General features: G+C 52.2%; 2 protein-coding genes across 2 annotated transcripts in view; both read left to right on the top strand.

Annotated features, from left to right (window-relative positions):
• LOC112207969 (BOS complex subunit NOMO3-like) overlaps positions 1-11,650 on the top strand; it is a 35,953-nt gene extending 24,303 nt beyond the window's left edge. Inside the window, exons 12-17 of the mRNA XM_054668236.2 lie at positions 4,723-4,897; positions 6,295-6,435; positions 6,733-6,864; positions 8,255-8,391; positions 10,576-10,720; positions 11,549-11,650. Coding sequence (XP_054524211.1) covers positions 4,723-4,897; positions 6,295-6,411 — 292 coding nt within the window. The 3' untranslated portion in view covers positions 6,412-6,435; positions 6,733-6,864; positions 8,255-8,391; positions 10,576-10,720; positions 11,549-11,650. The remainder of the gene's footprint in view (positions 1-4,722; positions 4,898-6,294; positions 6,436-6,732; positions 6,865-8,254; positions 8,392-10,575; positions 10,721-11,548) is intronic.
• On the top strand, positions 11,633-16,622 carry LOC112207891 (polycystin-1-like). The gene is given in 9 exon segments (XM_024353885.3): positions 11,633-12,169; positions 12,465-12,621; positions 12,802-13,054; positions 13,179-13,374; positions 14,873-14,986; positions 14,989-15,042; positions 15,129-15,272; positions 15,367-15,577; positions 15,668-16,622. Coding segments are annotated over 9 exon segments (1,629 nt in total). The 5' UTR covers positions 11,633-11,937; the 3' UTR covers positions 15,936-16,622.
• The last annotated feature ends 787 nt before the right edge of the window (positions 16,623-17,409 follow it).

Raw genomic sequence — 17,409 nt, 5'->3', positions numbered from 1 at the left:
TTCAGGTCATTGGTGTAGTTCTTCCTGCTTGTAGTTACTCATTATACTATAAGTACAGGCAGGGACATCTTGTGGTTGAATTCATGTGGTTTTAGCATCATCTGAAGCAAGATTGTGTAGTGCCAAGAACTTGGGCTTTGGAGTGAGATCCCAGATCCACCTGCATGTAACCTGCAGAACAGCTTTAGACATAACAGGTGCTCACAAAACAGTAGCTTAGAAGGAGAGTGCAGGGTCTGCTTGGGAGAAGCGCGGCATGAGCAAAGTCAGGCAGTCTCACAGCAGCATGAGGTGGCTGCGGGTGTAAAGCTGGGTGCTACTGGAGCAGAATATACTGGCAGGTGAAGGTGATGATGAGGCCAACCCCATAGCACCTCCTCACACCCCACCGGGGCATAGGGGCTTTCTCCCACTGGGGCCAACGGGCCGTGAGTGGTTTTGAGCATTAATTTAACAAGCTTTGATCATTGTTTTCAATAGGGCATTCTGAAAACAATGGCATGGAGTAGAGTGGCTTTGAAGGGGACAGGACTTGGGCACAGGAGGTCTGAAAGCAGAGACGACAAGGGCTTGCCTTGTAGGGAAGTCAGGGACAGACTGGTGAGATATTTAGGGTGCCCAGCTTGAGAGGTGTGATGGCTGGGGACAGAAAGAGAAGCCAGTTAGGTGATGAGGGTTCAGATTTGGCCACATTGGTCTGTAGGACCACTAGGTGGAGCTCTTCAATAGGCGCTTGGATGGATGGTCAATCCTGAAGATTCGGCTGCAGGTGGCAGCCAGGACCTCAAATATGTATGTGCAGGTAGAATTAGAAGAACAGTAGGCCAAAAACAGAGTGCCAGGTGGCCCAGGGGGGACCTAGGGAGCATGAGGTCATAGGAGCTAAGAAAGTAAGTTTGGGGTAGGAGGTAGTGCCCAACAGGGAGGTGCAGGGAGCTGAGCCCTGGTGAACACAGTCCCCTGGCTTGATCACTGAGGAGGCCACAGTGACTCTTTTCTGTAGACAGATGGAGGTCGAGGTCAAGGAGTCCAGTGGTGAATGGAAGACAGGGAAGCAAATTACCCTCAGAAAGTAATTCTTGGATTGAAGTCTTTCCCACCTTCCATAAACACTTTGTGCAGTTACTCTAGATGAGGCACTGAAAAATGCTTCGTACCTAATAATTAATCAAACTAGTGTTCCAGAGATGGGGCTTTCACCCTACCAGGGAGACAGACTGAAGACAAATACATCTGTGGCCAGGCTTAATGCCTCACACCTGTAATCCATCCCAGCACCTTGGGAGGCGGAGGTGGGCGGATCGCTTGAGCCCAGGAGTTTGAGACCAGCCTGGGCAACTTGGCAAAACACCATCTCTACCAAAAATGCAAAAAGTAGCTAGTTTCATAACCTGGTCTAAAAATAAATAAATAAAGAGATAAAAATTAAAAGATAACAAGATTTTAAAAAAAGACAAAAAAGACAAATACATTTATGCTGCTAAATTATGGCAAGTGTCGTGCAGGGAAGAGATCAGGGTGCTGCAAGAAGAGCTAATTTAGAGTGGGAGCTCTGCAAGGCTCTCTGGGTTGCAGAGACCTTAGTAGAGACTAAAAGTTAGCTAAAGAAAATCTTCCCTAGTAGAGAAGCAGCATGCTCAGAGGCCTGCATAGGATAGGAAGGACCTGAAAGGCAGTCTGCGCAGCTGGAGGAGGTGGGTGAGGTCAGGGAGCTCTGGGGCCTTGTAGCCTTGCTTTGGGATTGGGCTTTGCTCCCTAATGCAGTGGAAACCCGTTAGGAGTTGTCTGTTGGTTGGCCGGGCACGGTGGCTCACGCCTATGATCTCAGCACTTTGGGAGGCTGAGGTGGGCGGATCATGAGGTCAGGAGTTCAAGCCCAGCCTGGCCAGCATGGTGAAACCCAGTCTGTACTAAAGATACAAAAGGTTGGCAGGGCATGGTGATGCGCGCCTATAATCCCAGCAACTCAGGAGGCTGAGGCAGGAGAATCGCTTGAACCCGGGAGGCAGGGGTTGCAGTGAGCTGAGATTGCACCATTGCATTCCAGCCTGGTCAACAGGGTGAGATTCTGTCTCAAAAAAAAAAAAGAGACTTATCAGTTGGCAAGGGAGCGATAGGAATCATGGTACTTTAAAAAGTTTGTTTTTCTTCCTGGCTGCTGTGTGGAGAATGGATTGGAGGAAAGCCATGGTGTGAATGGAGGGGCCAGATATGAGGCAGTGGTGGTTGTCTGGAGGAGATATGGTAGTGGCCGGGCCCAGGCGGCTGGCAGGCGAGGGAGCGAGGAGTAGATGGATTTGGTAGGTCACATGGAGAACACACCCACAGGCCTGTGCTGTTGAGGTTACAGGTTTCTTATTTGAGCCACTGGGTAGATGGAGAAGGCGCTGTTCACAGAGATGGAGGAAATATATTTATTTTCTCCTTTAAAGTAGAGTATTTGAGTCAAAGAAAGAAAAATAGCATTTGTTGAACATTTTTGGAAAATCTCTTTTTTTTATTGGCCAACGTAGTACATTTGCCTTTTTAGCACACTGATACTTCTTACTATTTCTTTTCCTTTTTATTTTTTTTGAGACAGGGTCTTACTCCGTTGCCCAGGCTGGAGTACAGTGGCACCATCTTGGCTCACTGCAGCCTCCGCCTCTCGGGTTCAAGTGATTCTCCTGCCCCAGCCTCCTGAGTAGCTGGGATTACAGGCTAATTTTTATATTTTTTAGTAGAGATGTGGTTTTGCCGTGTTGGCTAGGCTGGTCTCGAACTCCTGACCTCAAGTGACCCACCCGCCTCGGCTTCCCAAAGTGCTGGGATTACAGGCTGAGCCATGGTGCCTAGTCTTCCTTTAAAGTAAAATAAAAAAATTACTCAATTTATTGTAAAAACAAACTCTTTGGCTTCTGTCCAAATGACTGTGAAAATAGATTTCTCTCAATATCCACCAATATTACCTGTTTCTGTCCATATATGTATTTAAACCCTGTTGAAAGAATTTATTGATACAAATCAATTTTTAAGGGCTTCAGTATAACGGAACCTTTTTCTACCACCCTTTTGGTTTATTTTTCCAAACTAAGCCAGTATAGATTTGAGGTTTAGGGAGAATAGGCACTTCTTTTTAATAAGAATATGGGCTAAAACATATCTTATGGTTCAAATATTTACAACTTAAGGAGGCAAAGAGATTTGATAGGAAATAGACAAGGTGATGTGTCCCCTGACAGGTACACAAATCAAGAGAATATGACAGGTCCTTGGGAATGATTGTGTCAGTGTTTGCTTCCCATCCTTTTATTCTGAAAGTTCACAGTAGGGGAATGTGAGAACCAAAATGCATATGCTAGGTCAGGGATTGGGACACTTTCTCTGTGGAGAGCCAGAGAATAACTATTTTAGGCTGCGTGAGCCATACGGTCTCTAGGACCACAGCTGAGATAGACAATTTGTAAATGAATGGGCAGAGCGCAACACAACTACATTTTTGGACACCACAGTTTGCATTTCATGTAATTTTTACATGTGAAATATTATCTTTCTTTTTTTTTTTTTTTTTTTTAACTTTAACCACTTAAGAGTGTACAATTCTTTTTCTCGGCTTGCAGTTCATCACAAACGGGAGGGGGGCCCTGACTTGGTCCTTGGGTGGTAGTTTGCTGACCCATGCTGGAGATAGTGAGCTCATATGGCTGGGCAGTCCCTTCACTCTGAAGAAATGGCTGTGTTTTTCATGATTCCTAGATTTCACATACACAATCTTCCACCATTTCCTTGTGTTTTCCACTGTTTTTTTATTTGAGGCGGAGTGGTGGTTCCAACATTTAATGTACCCCTAATTGTCAGAATCCAACATTCTTGATTATCTTTATGTCAAAAGTAACTAATTTTTATCTAAAATGATTCTTGAAGATTCTTTAAAAGGAACAGTTGAAAAGACAACTGTGACCCCCAGCTAGGATGTACTATTACACTTTAACACACCAGCTGCTTCAGAAATGAAGACCAGCACTCCAAGGATGATGGTCGTTGTAGGGGGGCCTCTCGTGTTATTCGAGGGATGCCTTGCAACACCTTACTCCTTATTTAGAATCTCAAATCTGAATCATTACCTTAATAGGGCTTTTCAGTTATAAGTTACATTTGTGGCTCCTACCTCCCAAGGAGTTCAATTTTAGCTTTGCATTTTTTAACTTAATTACCTTTTCTGTTCCAATCTCCCAGTTTGCTTTCATCCATGTGTTATATATAATCACAAGCAAGGAAGACGTCTTTGATAATCCTGACTTATTTGATGGCCTGGTAATGCCACAGTTTCTTAGGCAGCTTAGAGCTCTTGCTTTTAAGGGCTAGCCCACATTCTCAGTCCAAGGCCGCTCCGCTGTCAACGATCCAATTACCTGAAACGTTTTTATTATCTGCAGGTTTTCTTAAAATTGCCTCTGCAGTGGGGGATTGCCAGATGTCACCCGGAACACACAAACAGCCCCACTACGGGCCCCTGTTCTGTAGAAAGATGCCCAGTCTTGCTTCTGAAGGTTGCTTTTTAAAACCAGAATGAAGGTTGCTTTTTAAAACCAGAATCATCTGGACTGCATTCTGTCTCTTCATTAAGATTAGACTATTCTCAGGAACAAGGGCTGGGAGAGGGCTGCATCTTTTTTGGTCGATAAGAGCCTTTCCTGTTATAATTGAGTCCTCGTGCTGGAATGAATGGTCTTCTCTTTGCAGGTTCAGTGTCTGTGGTCAGATATCAATCATTCGCTTCCCCGACACCGTCAAGCAGATGAATAAATACAAAGTTGTCCTGTCATCTCAAGACAAGGACAAGTCTTTGGTCACCGTGGAGACAGATGCTCATGGATCATTTTGTTTTAAAGCAAAACCAGGGACTTACAAAGTGCAGGTGCGTTGCATTGTTTTAAATTTAAAATGTTTTGAGAAAAAGCAGTGATTTTTAGAAGGGTTATTAGGTTGAATGGGGTTAGAGAAGGAGCATTCCAGTTTCCAACTTCTTGTTTCTAAGTCTTTACAATCCTGCACCAGTAGAGGAGAGTCAGATAGGCATCCAGCTAAAAAATGATGCCATCTGCCTCTCTTTTTTCCAGTCTTGATGTTTATTAGTATCAGGCTGCCAGTCACTCCTCTACCTTCAGGCTTCTGGCTGCTGTAGAATGTCGATGAGTCCAAGAGGACACCAAAAATGAACTCTACTAATGGCAGCTCAAAAATGGCCATAGTGCGTGGCTTCTGGGACCCCAGGCCAAAATGGAGCTTCCCATTTCCTGCTTTGCCTTGACTTCAAGATGGCTAGGCAGGGACCGCGCGACTTATCCATTCAAGCAGGCCGAGAACGGGGAGACGGTCTGGCCTGTGGTCTCATCACCATGGTGAAGGCCCAAGCCACAGCTGGCCCAAGCAAGCAAGAGACAGGACAGAGCAGAGGTCAGCCCACCATGCCTTTCAGTGCAGTGGCCCTGCCCTTGGGGAGAGACTGTTTCCATGGGCTGTCACCCATCAAATCAGCAGCTGCCCTTCCTCCCTGTGGAAGAGCAAATAACACAAAGGGAGAGGGCCGAGAAGGTTCCCTGTTAGACTCTGCTCTCCTCTAGGGCAAAGTGGGGTCCCTCCCTCTGTGGGAAACAGGGTAGGAGATTGCGTTCTCCCTGCTTCCACAGAACAGCGTGGTGTGTGGGTTGACAGCTGCCTTTATTAGATGGTAGCTGGCTTCTTGCGAAGACGTCCACATTGACAAGTCTTTGGAAGCCCTTTCGGAAGCAAGATGGACTTCTCCAAGGAAGGGCAGTGTCGTCTTTACTAGGGATGAAAGATTTGACCGCTGCTACCTTCACCTGTTCCTCCTCTTAGCCCATGAAAGGCACACAGAACAATAGGAGGAAGAAAATGACTTAATTCCACCAAAGTGTCATCCACATAGTGTTGACGGGTTCAGAGCTTATGCTACAAGTGATCTGAAGCCTGGAAAAGTGACTGGGATGTAGTATGGTTTCTAGTATGTAAGTGAGGCGTGTCTGCGTTGCGTGCCTGTGGGGAATTAGGCCAGATAGACTTTTGTTCATACACATGGGTCTGTTGAGGCTAATTTTTCATCTGGGTAGAACTGTGTTTACTTCACACAAGTTATTCGTGGATTTGATGTGATTGTAAAATCGGCCTGGAAATGAAACTTTGGCCTTCAAAATCTCTTTAGCCTTGGTCCCAGATGAATGTTCTAGCGCCCTGTAGGTCAGGGGGAAGATCTCCCCGAATGCAGCCTCTAACGCTCCATCCACGTTTCCGCAGGTGATGGTTCCTGAGGCAGAAACCAGAGCAGGGCTGACGTTGAAACCCCAGACATTTCCTCTTACTGTGACCGACAGGCCGGTGATGGATGTGGCCTTTGTACAGTTCTTGCATTAGTTTCTGGGAAAGTCTCTTGTTTGGGTAAGATATCACTGGAAAGTAAGAACACTTAGTTTCAAAGAAGTCAGCTGGTAGGAGTGGGATTTGGGAAACTTTTCCTTTTGCCTTTGTTGTTTGCTACTGATCACCTGCGTGCGAGGGAGGCTTCTTGGAGTCAAGTGGGTGCATGTTAGCTTGAAAGAAGCACTCCGTCCGCCTCCGGCCACTGCCTCTTAGGAGCTCAGCAGTAGCAAGAAGCTATTACATAGGGTTAGGATTCGAACCTGTGCTGAAGCCTTATGAGGGGTCACATGGGGCCCTCCCTTCTTTTCCCTGCAGACACCTGCGGTGACTTGCTGGTGACTCTACAGTCCCTGAGCCGCCAGGGTGAGAAGCGGAGCCTCCAGCTCTCCGGCAAGGTCAACGCCATGACTTTCACCTTTGACAACGTGCTCCCTGGAAAATACAAAAGTAAGAATTGGAATGCAACATCCTGTGGCCCTCACACACTTCTTGTCTTTGTAAACTTTCTAAAACTCAGGTCTCAAATTGTATCACGACCATGTACCTTTCCTTGCTTTAAGTCGTCTTTGCCTCGTGACCTTGACGGCATTATTTAGCGTTGGACAAGCATGGAGGAGTCCAGGCCCTGAGCTGACCGCCACCTTGTCAGCACAGCCCACTGGCTGCTTCTGTTAAGGGAGGGTGCCCTGACTTATGGCATTTTATTTCTAAAGGCCAGAAAAAGGAGTGTGAAATAGTTCCACTGATGTGTTCTACTAACTTAGCAGTACTGGTGCTGAGTACTGGCCATGGCAAGGTACTTGACCTCCCCGAAACTCAGTTTTCCCATCTGTAAAATAGACGTAATAGACCCTTTCTGCAGAATATAAGACTAAAAGAAGTAAAGTTTATAAAGCCCGTTGTGCAGAGAGCCAGCTAAGTAGCTGGTGCCCACAAATGTTACTTCCCTTTTCCTTGCCCTTCTTAAGAAGCCACTTCTTGCCTGTATTTCTGCTTTTTCAGAAATCAGCTTGGGGCTGCTGGCAGTGGATAGCTTATAAAACAGACTGCTTTTCTGGAATTATATTAATATTTTCTGTTATGGCAGGGCTTGGCAGACTACAAAAACTGCCTTTTTTATAAGCATAGTTTCCTTAGAATACAGCCTTGCCCATTTGTTTATGGATTCTCTATGGCTGCTCGTGTGTAACAGTGGCCAAGTCGAGTGGTTGAGGCTGACAAAGCATGTGGCCTGCAAAACTGAAAAGAGTTGCAGAAAAAGTTTGTGGATCCCTGAATACCTTACTTGCAGCCTGATCTTACAGGCCCCATTAGATTTCTTTCTTGATGTAATGGACATTGGTTCGAGTTTTTCTTTCTTTTTTTTTTTGAAATTTAGCCTTGCTCTGTCACCCAGGCCGGAGTGTGGTGGCGTGACCTTGGCTCACTGCAACCTCTCCGCCTTCTGGGTGCAGGAGATTCTCTTGCCTCAGCTTCCCGAGTAGCTGGGATTACAGGCATGCACCACCATGCCTGGATAACTTTTGTATTTTTAGTAGAGATGGGGTTTTGCTATGTTGGTCAGACTGGTCTTGAACTCCTGGTTTCAAGCCATCCAACTGCCTCGGCCTCCCAGAGTGCTGGGATTATAGGCGTGAGCTACCACGCTCGACTCCAGGTTTTCTTTAGCAGTAATTTATTCCAAATACTGCTAGTTATAAATATATGTATGTGTATATTTCTATCTTTATGTCCTGCTTTTTAAAATTAGTTAATTCATGATCATTGTTTCTGGTGGCGTGCAGGGAGGTGGTGTGCTCCACGCCCACATGTCCGTTTTTGGTGTTTGCTTTTGCAGTAAGCATCATGCATGAGGATTGGTGCTGGAAGAACAAGAGCCTGGAGGTGGAAGTGCTGGAGGATGAGGTGTCTGCAGTTGAGTTCAGGCAGACGGGCTACATGCTGAGATGTTCCCTGTCTCACGCCATCACTCTGGTATGTACGGCTTATGGAGTCTCTTATTTGGAAAAACGCTCGCCTTGTGGATGTCAAGAAAGACTAACATCCCAGGCATATTGTAAACGTAGGCAAGTCAGATTTCCTTTTCTGCCTCTCCACTCGCCCACCTGTTACGCAACGCATAATCAGGAAGCATTTATACTCTCTCAATGGAAGGACCCCTGTATTTAGGAGGTTTCCTTGTCCTGGCCGTACGCTAAATCTGACTGGTGATTCGGGGTGGCCTTTGGTACAGTGCAGAGCACACTGGCTTTATATTATTAGGAATAATAGCTTTGGGTAAATTCATGTGCTGCTTCTCAGCCTCAGTTTTCACCGAAAATTGAGATCTTAATACCTACTTCTCAGGGTTATGGCAGGGCTTAAGTGAACCCTCTTAGGTATCAAAGTGTCCTTGGTGTACACTGCTCTGTACTGCCAAGTGAGTTTCTCTGATATATATATATAAATTTTTTTTTTTTTTTTTTTTTTTTTGAGATGGAGTCTTGCTCTGTTGCCCAGGCTGGAGTGCAGTGGCACAATCTCGGCTCACTGAAACCTCCACCTCCCGGGTTCAAGCGATTCTCCTGCCTCAGCCTCCCGAGTAGCTGGGACTAGAGGTGCGTGCCACCATGCCCAGCTAATTTTTTTTTTTTTTTTTGTATTTTTGTTAGAGACAGAGTTCCACCATGTTGGCCAGACTGGTCTTAAAACTCCTGACCTCAGGGGATCCACCCGTGTTGGCCTCGCAGAGTGCTAGGATTACAGGCGTGAGCCATTGTGCCCCACCTTCTCTGGTGTATTTATTCCAGCACAGGGGAAGAAGCTGTAAACAGGATCTTAGCTTCTTGTTGACTGTGGTCTCTGTGGCCTGAAAGGCAGTGTGAAATGGGTTTCAGGAGCACCTCTGTAGATCCCTTCGTGAATTTCTATAATGTTTTGATGTCGAGCGGCGGCAGATGTCGTTGTCAGGTCTTAGTTTCTCTGTAGAGAAACTGGAAGAATTGGAACTGGTGTTTCATGTGCCAGCTTACTCCCCTAACTGCTTAATTACAAAAGCTCGACAGGTAGATTTGTTATAGGAGATCGATTAATATCCAGTTCATAATAAGTGATAGATATTTAGGAAACCTTTCCCTTCCAGCAGTGGAGTGGATTTCCAGCTCTCTTGTAATAAGATCCTTTTTTTTTTTTTTTTTTTTGACACTTCTTAACCCCTTCTTTATCTCCTCCCACTGTCCCCTCACTCACCGGGCCCCAGCCACAGTGGTCCTCTGCAGTCCCACACCAAGCTCACTCCCTCCTCGGGGCCTTTGCACATACTCTCCCCTCTGCCTGGAGTGCTGTGTCTTCTCCAGAAATACTTCTCCCTCTCCTCTTCCCCTCCCCTCCTCTTCCCCTCCCCTCCTCTTCCCTCCCCTCTTCCCCTCTCCTCCTCATCCCTCCCCTCTTTCCCCTCTTCCCCTCCCCTCCTCTTCCCCTCCCCTCCTCTTCCCCTCCCCTCCTCTTCCCCTCCCCTCCTCTTCCCCTCTCCTCCTCTTCCCCTCTCCTCCTCTTCCCTCCCCTCTTCCCCTTTCCTCTTCCCCTCCCCTCCTCATCCCTCCCGTCTTTCCCCTCTTCCCCTCCCCTCCTCTTCCCTCTCCTTTCTCCCCCTTCTCTCCCCTCCCCTCTCCTCTCCCCCTTCTCTCCCCTCCCCTCTCCTCTCCCCCTTCTCTCCCCTCCCCTCTCCTCTCCCCCTTCTCTCCCCTCCCCTCTCCTCTCCTCGTTCTCTCCCCTCCCCTCTCCTCTCCCCCTTCTCTCCCCTCCCCTCTCCTCTCCCCCTTCCCTCTCCTCTCCTCCTTCTCTCTCCCTTCCCTCTCCTCTCCCCCTTCTCTCCCCTTCCCTCTCCTCTCCCCCCTTTTCTCCACTCCCCTCTCCTCTCTCCCCTCTCCCCTCCTCCTCCTCTCTTGTGAAGAGGTGCCTTGTGTGGTCGGTGTGCTGCATCACGTGGTCCCCAGGTGGAGGCCCTGGGTCATGCAGAGCCACAGAAAATGCTTAGTGAGGAGGCTGTGGGGGTCCAGTCAAGTGGGCTCTCCAGCTGCAGGGCTGGGGGTGTGAGCCAGGTGAGGACCTGTGTAGAGAGGAGGGCGTGTGCAAGGAGTGGGGCCAGGAGCGGGACTGGACACTGCTGGCTCCACACAGGGGCCCAGCAGGGAGCTCGTATGCCGCTCGTGCCTGAAGCAGACGCTGCACAAGCTGGAGGCCATGATGCGCATCCTGCAGGCAGAGACCACCGCGGGCACCGTGACGCCCACCGCCATCGGAGACAGCATCCTCAGCATCACAGGTGCCGCGGCCTGTGCCCCATGCCACCCGTCTGCCCCACGTGGCCCGTCCGCCCCATGCCGCCCTTTCCTCTGCCTCCCTCCTCCCCACAACCGCCTCACCTTTGCCCCATCCCATCTTTGTCCCCCTTCCCTCCCCCCAATTCCCATCCTCATCCCCCTCCCCCATTCCCATCCTCACCCCCCTCCCCCAATTCCCATCCTTACCCCCCTCCCCCAATTCCCATCCTTACCCCCCTCCCCCAATTCCCATCCTTATCCCCCTCCCCCAATTCCCATTCTCCTCCCTCTCCCCCAATTCCCATCCTTATCCCCCTCCCCCAATTCCCATCCTTATCCCCCTCCCCCAATTCCCATCCTTATCCCCCTCCCCCAATTCCCATTCTCCTCCCCCTCCCCTATTACCTTTTCTCCATCTCTCTCCCCTTTTCTCCATTTCCCCCCATCCTCCCCGTCCTTTTGTCCATTCCCCTCATCTTTCTTATCCCCCTTATTCTCCTTCCCCTCCCTTATTCCCCTTCCCCTCCCTTATCCCCCTTCCCCTCCCTTTCCCCCTGCTCCTCTTCTTCTCCCCTTTCTCTTTTCTCTACCCTTTTCCTTCCTTTTTCCTCCCTCTCCCCATCATCCCCCTCATCTTCATCCTCATCCCCATCCCCTTCCCCCTCCACCACTCTCTCTCCAGCTTCCCCCTTCCTTCTGCCTGCGCCTCGCTCTCTGCCCCCTCAGGTTCCCCCTTTCTCTCAGCCCCCACCCTCCGGCTCCCCCTTTTTGCCTGCCCCCACCCTCCCTCTGCCTCCCTGTCTCTGCACTGACCTCACGCCTGTCTGCAGGAGACCTCATCCACCTGGCCAGCTCAGATGTGCGGGCACCACAGCCCTCAGAGCTGGGAGCCGAGTCACCATCGCGGATGGTGGCGTCCCAGGCCTACAACCTGACCTCTGCTCTCATGCGCATCCTCACACGCTCCCGCGTGCTCAACGAGGAGCACCTGACGCTGGCGGGCGAGGAGATCGTGGCCCAGGGCAAGCGCTCGGACCCACGGAGCCTGCTGTGCTATGGCGGCGCCCCAGGGTCTGGCTGCCACTTCTCCATCCCCTAGGCTTTCAGCAGGGCCCTGGCCAACCTCAGTGACGTGGTGCAGCTCATCTTTCTGGTGGACTCCAATCCCTTTCCCTTTGGCTATATCAGCAACTACACCGTCTCCACCAAGGTGGCCTCGATGGCGTTCCAGACACGGGCCGGCGCCCAGATCCCCATCGAGCGGCTGGCCTCAGAGCGCGCCATCACCATGAAGGTGCCCAACAACTCGGACTGGGCTGCCCGGGGCCACCGCAGCTCTGCCAACTCCGTTGTGGTCCAGCCCCAGGCCTCCGTCGGTGCTGTGGTCACCCTGGACAGCAGCAACTCTGCGGCCGTGCTGCATCTGCAGCTCAACTATACGCTGCTGGACGGTGCGTGCAGTGGGTGGGGCACACGCGGCCCCCTGGCCTTGTTCTTGGGGGGAAGGCGTTTCTCGTAGGGCTTCCATGGGTGTCTCTGGTGAAATTTGCTTTCTGTTTCATGGGCTGCTGGGGGCCTGGCCGGAGAGGAGCTGGGGGCCACGGAGAAGCAGGTGCCAGCTCTGGTGCAGAGGCTCCTATGGCCTTTCAGGCCCGTGGCAGAGGGTGGGCTCAGGAGGGCCATCGTGGGTGTCCCCCAGGTGGTTGAGCTTCCCGGCAGGCGTGTGACCTGCGCGTTCTGCCCCAGGCCGCTACCTGTCTGAGGAATCCGAGCCCTACCTGGCAGTCTATCTGCACTCGGAGCCCCGGCCCAATGAGCACAACTGCTCGGCTAGCAGGAGGATCCGCCCAGAGTCACTCCAGGGTGCCGACCACCGGCCCTACACCTTCTTCATTTCCCCGGGGTGAGCTCTGCGGGCCGGCCTGGCAGGGCAGGGCAGGGCATCATGGGTCAGCATTGCCCGGGTTACTGGCCCTATGGGGACGGCAGGCAGCGAGGGGACTGGACCGGGTATGGGCTCTGGGACTCTGACATCCAACCTGGCGGATCCTGGGCTCACGTCCACTGCCCCTTCCCTGCCCAGGAGCAGAGACCCAGTGGGGAGTTACCATCTGAACCTCTCCAGCCACTTCCGCTGGTCGGCGCTGGAGGTGTCCGTGGGCCTGTACGCGTCCCTGTGCCAGTACTTCAGCGAGGAGGACATGGTGTGGCGGACAGAGGGGCTGCTGCCCCTGGAGGAGACCTCGCCCCGCCAGGCCGTCTGCCTCACCCGCCACCTCACCGCCTTCGGCGCCAGCCTCTTCGTGCCCCCAAGCCATGTCTGCTTTGTCTTTCCTGTGAGTGACCCTGTGCTCCTGGGAGCCTCTGCAGAGTTGAGGAGGGCCTGGGTGGGCTCGGCTCTATCCTGAGAAGGCACAGCTTGCACGTGACCTCCTGGGCCTGGCGGCTGTGTCCTCACAGGAGCCGACAGCGGATGTAAACTACATCGTCATGCTGACATGTGCTGTGTGCCTGGTGACCTACATGGTCATGGCCGCCATCCTGCACAAGCTGGACCAGTTGGATGCCAGCCGGGGCCGCGCCATCCCCTTCTGTAGGCAGCGGGGCCGCTTCAAGTACGAGATCCTCGTCAAGACAGGCTGGGGCCGGGGCTCAGGTGGGGCGCAGCGGGGTGGCAGGGCCTCCCCTGCTCTCACTGGCTGTGCTGGTTGCACCCTCTGGGAGTGAATCTCGTCGCAGGCGTCAGAACAAGGCAGTTTTTGCAGTGCTGTGTGAAGGGCTGGTGTGTTCATCCTGGAAAGGACCTCGTGAGCACTCACTGTCCCTGAGGACTAGGACAGCTCCTAGCTGGAAGTAGGTGCCAGTCAGTCAGGGTGGGCAGCCCACGTTCTGCACAGTAGCGTGGCCCCACAAGTGACGTGAGCATCGCTACCACTATGGGAGACCGTGCATCCACCCGTGATCCTGACTGCATAGCTCGTCTCTCAGACGGAGGCGCCAGCACCCTCCCCGTGGCTGTTTCTTCAATACCTCCATTTTCCTTTCATTGGAATTGCCCTTCTGGCATTCCCTTTTTGTTTTCGTTTTTCTTTTTTTGGAGACGGAGTCTCGCTCTGTTGCCCAGGCTGGAGTGCAATGGCGTGCTCTTGGCTCACAGCAACTTCCAGCTCCTGGGTTTAAGCGATTCCCCTTAAGCGATTCTCCTGAGTAGCTGGGAGTACAGGTGCACGCCACCACACCCAGTTAATTTTTCACCATGTCGGCCAGGCGAACTCCTGACCTCAGGTGATCCGCCTGCCTCGGCCTGCCAGAGTGCTGGGATGACAGGTGTGAGCCATCACACCTGGCCGTGTTCCCATTTTTTATTTCCGTGCTGCTTTCATCTTCATTTCCCAGTTCTTTCTTTTGATTACCTACTTTTAAAAACTGTCGGCTGGGCACGGTGGCTCACACCTGTAATCCGAGCACTTTGGGAGGCCGAGGCAGGCAAATCACGGGGTCAGGAGATCGAGACCATCCTGGCTAACGGTGAAACCCTGTCTCTACTAAAAAATACAAAAAAATTAGCCCGGCGTGGTGGCAGGCGCCTGTAGTCCCAGCTCTCGGGAGACTGAGGCAGGAGAATGGCGTGAACCCGGGAGGCGGAGCTTGCAGTGAGCTGAGATTGCGCCACTGCACTCCAGCCTGGGTGACACAGCAAGACTCCATCTCAAAAAAAAAAAGAAAAGAAAAAAAATACTGTCACCTGGGTCTGTCACTGGGAGAGGAGGTGACACAGCTTCACGTTTTGCAGTCTGTGCATGAACTGAGGGACTGGTGTGTGGTGCGGGTCACCGGTTGTGGCGTGACTGAGGCGTGGACAGGTGTGCAGTGCGGGTCACTGGTTGTGGTGTGGACTGAGGTGTGTGCAGCCATGTTTGCATGTCACAAGTTACAGTTCTTTCCATGTAACTTAATCATGTCCTTGAGGTCCTGCTGTTTATTGGACAAATTGCAGTAACCGCAGCTCCTCGTGTATGGCAGAGCCGTGCAAAGCCGGGACTGCCTGTGTGGCTCCTTGAGTGCGCGGAGGCCAAAGCTGAGATGACTTGCCTGGGATGCCACACGTGTTGGGCAGCAGACCGAGCCTCCCACCCCTCCCTCTTGCCCTCCAGGTACCACGGCCCACGTGGGCATCATGCTGTATGGGGTGGACAGCCGGAGCAGCCACTGGCACCTGGACGGCGACAGAGCCTTCCACCGCAACAGCCTGGACATCTTCCGGATCGCCACCCGCACAGCCTGGGTAGCGTGTGGAAGATCCAAGTGTGGCACAACAACAAAGGTCTGTGCGGACCCTGCCAAGCTCTGCCCCTCTGCCCCCGCATTGGGGTGCCCTGCGAGCCTGACCTCCCTCCCGCGCCTCTGCAGGGCTCAGCCCTGCCTGGTTCCTGCAGCACATCATCGTCAGGGACCTGCAGACGGCACACAGCACCTTCTTCCTGGTCAATGACTGGCTTTCGGTGGAGACGGAGGCCAACGGGGGCCTGGTGGAGAAGGAGATGCTGGCTGCGAGTAAGGCCTCGTTCCATGTTCCCACTCCGTGGGAGGTTGGGCAGGGTGGTCCTGCCCCGTGGCCTCCTGCAGTGCGGCCCTCCCTGCCTTCTAGGCGACGCAGCCCTGTTGCGCTTCCGGCGCCTGCTGGTGGCTGAGCTGCAGCGCGGCTTCTTTGACAAGCACATCTGGCTCTCCATATGGGACCGGCTGCCTCGTAGCTGTTTCACTCGCATCCAGAGGGCCACCTGCTGCGTTCTTCTCATCTGCCTCTTCCTGGGCGCCAACGCCGTGTGGTACGGGGCTGTTGGTGACTCTGCCTACAGGTGGGTGCCGTAGGGGTCGGGACAGCCTCTTCCTGCCCAGCCCTTCCTGCCCCTCAGCCTCACCTGTGTGGCCTCCTCTCCTCCACACAGCACGGGGCGTGTGTCCAGGCTGAGCCCGCTGAGCGTCGACACAGTCGCTGTTGGCCTGGTGTCCAGCGTGGTTGTCTATCCCGTCTACCTGGCCATCCTCTTTCTCTTCTGGATGTCCCGGAGCAAGGTGGGCTGGGGCTGGGGACCCGGGAGTAGTGGGAATGGAGCCTGGGCCTTGGCACCATGCCCAGGGCCGCCACTTTCCAGTGCTGCAGCCAGAGGGAAAGGCGTCCACCAAAGGCTGCTCGGGAAGGGTCAACACACTTGAGCAGCCTTAGCTAGACTGACCAGGGAGAAAGAGAGAAGACTCAGAAGCCAGAATCGTGAAAGAACGAGGGCACTTTGCTAAGCAGACGCTACGGACAACTGCACAGCAGCACGCCAGATAACTCAGAAGAAGCAAGCACGCGGCTGTGCACGCTTCCGAAATGCACTCCAGAAGAAAATCTCAGTACATCTATAGCAAGTGAAGAGGCCGAGTTAGTCCCTTAGAAACCTCCCAGTGGCCGGGCCGGGTGTGGTGGCTCACGCCTGTAATCCCAACACTTCAGGAGGCCGAGGTGGGCGGATCTGAGTCCAGGAGTCTGAGACCAGCCTGGGCAACATAGCAAGACCCTATCTATATAAAACATTAAAAAGGGCCAGGCATGGTGGCTCACGCCTGTAATCCCAACACTTTGGGAGGCCGAGGCGGGCAGATCACTTGAGGTCAGGAGTTCGAGACCAGCCTGGCCAACACAATGAAACCCCGTCTCTACTACAAATACAAAAACTTAGCTGGGCATGGTGGCGGGTGCCTGTAGTCCCAGCTACTCGAGAGGCTGAGGCAGGAGAATGGCATGAACCCAGGAGGCGGAGCTTGCAGTGAGCCGAGATTGTGCCACTGCACTCCATCCTGGGCAACGGAGCAAGACTCCGTCTCCAAAAAAAAAAAAAAAAAAAAAAAAAAAAATCCCACAAAGAAAAGCCCAGGCTCAGAGCCTTCACGATAGAATTTTTCTAAGCAGTTCAGGAAGAATTCACACCAATCCTTCACAGCCTCTTTCCAAGAATACAGCAGGTGGGAATTCTTCCCATTCATACGGAAACGGTAGGCCGCACCCCTTAGAAATACACATGTGGGGTCCTCAAGAGGCTACATGCAAACTAACCCCAGCAGCACACAGAGAAGGCGCATAAGCCGCGACCAGGAGGGGTTGCTCCCGAGTCCGTGGCAGGAACCAGAGGCCACATGTGGCTGCTCCTATTTAAGTTAATTAAAATGGAACGATGGCCGGGCGTGGTGGCTCACACCTGTAATCCCAGCACTTTGGGAGGCCGAGGCGGGCAGATCACTTGAGGTCAGGAGTTCCAAGACCAGCCTGGCCAACACAGTGAAACCCCGTCTCTACTGAAAATACAAAAAATTAGCTGGGCATCGTGGCAGGCACCTGTAATCCCACCTACTCAAGAGGCTGAGCCAGGACAATTGCCTGAACGCGGGAGGTGGAGGTTGCAGTGAGCTGAGATTGCGCCAGTGCACTCCAGCCTGGGTGACAGAGCGAGACTCCATCTAAAAAAAAAAAAAAAATGAAATTTAAAACTCTGTTCCTTAGCTGCGCCAGTCTGCTGTCAAGTGTTCAGTGGCACACGTCGCGAGCGGCTGCCATCACGGACGGTGCAGATGTCCCATATATCCAGCATTCTAGAACATTCTGTCAGATGGCACCGGGCTCTGCCCTGTCTGCTGAGGAGGTGGCTTC

This window comes from Pan troglodytes, chromosome 18 (genome assembly GCF_028858775.2).
Source record: "Pan troglodytes isolate AG18354 chromosome 18, NHGRI_mPanTro3-v2.0_pri, whole genome shotgun sequence".
NCBI lineage: Eukaryota > Metazoa > Chordata > Mammalia > Primates > Hominidae > Pan > Pan troglodytes.
The sequence above is the reverse complement of the archived record's forward strand: the minus strand, read 5'-3'. Positions and strand labels throughout refer to the sequence as shown.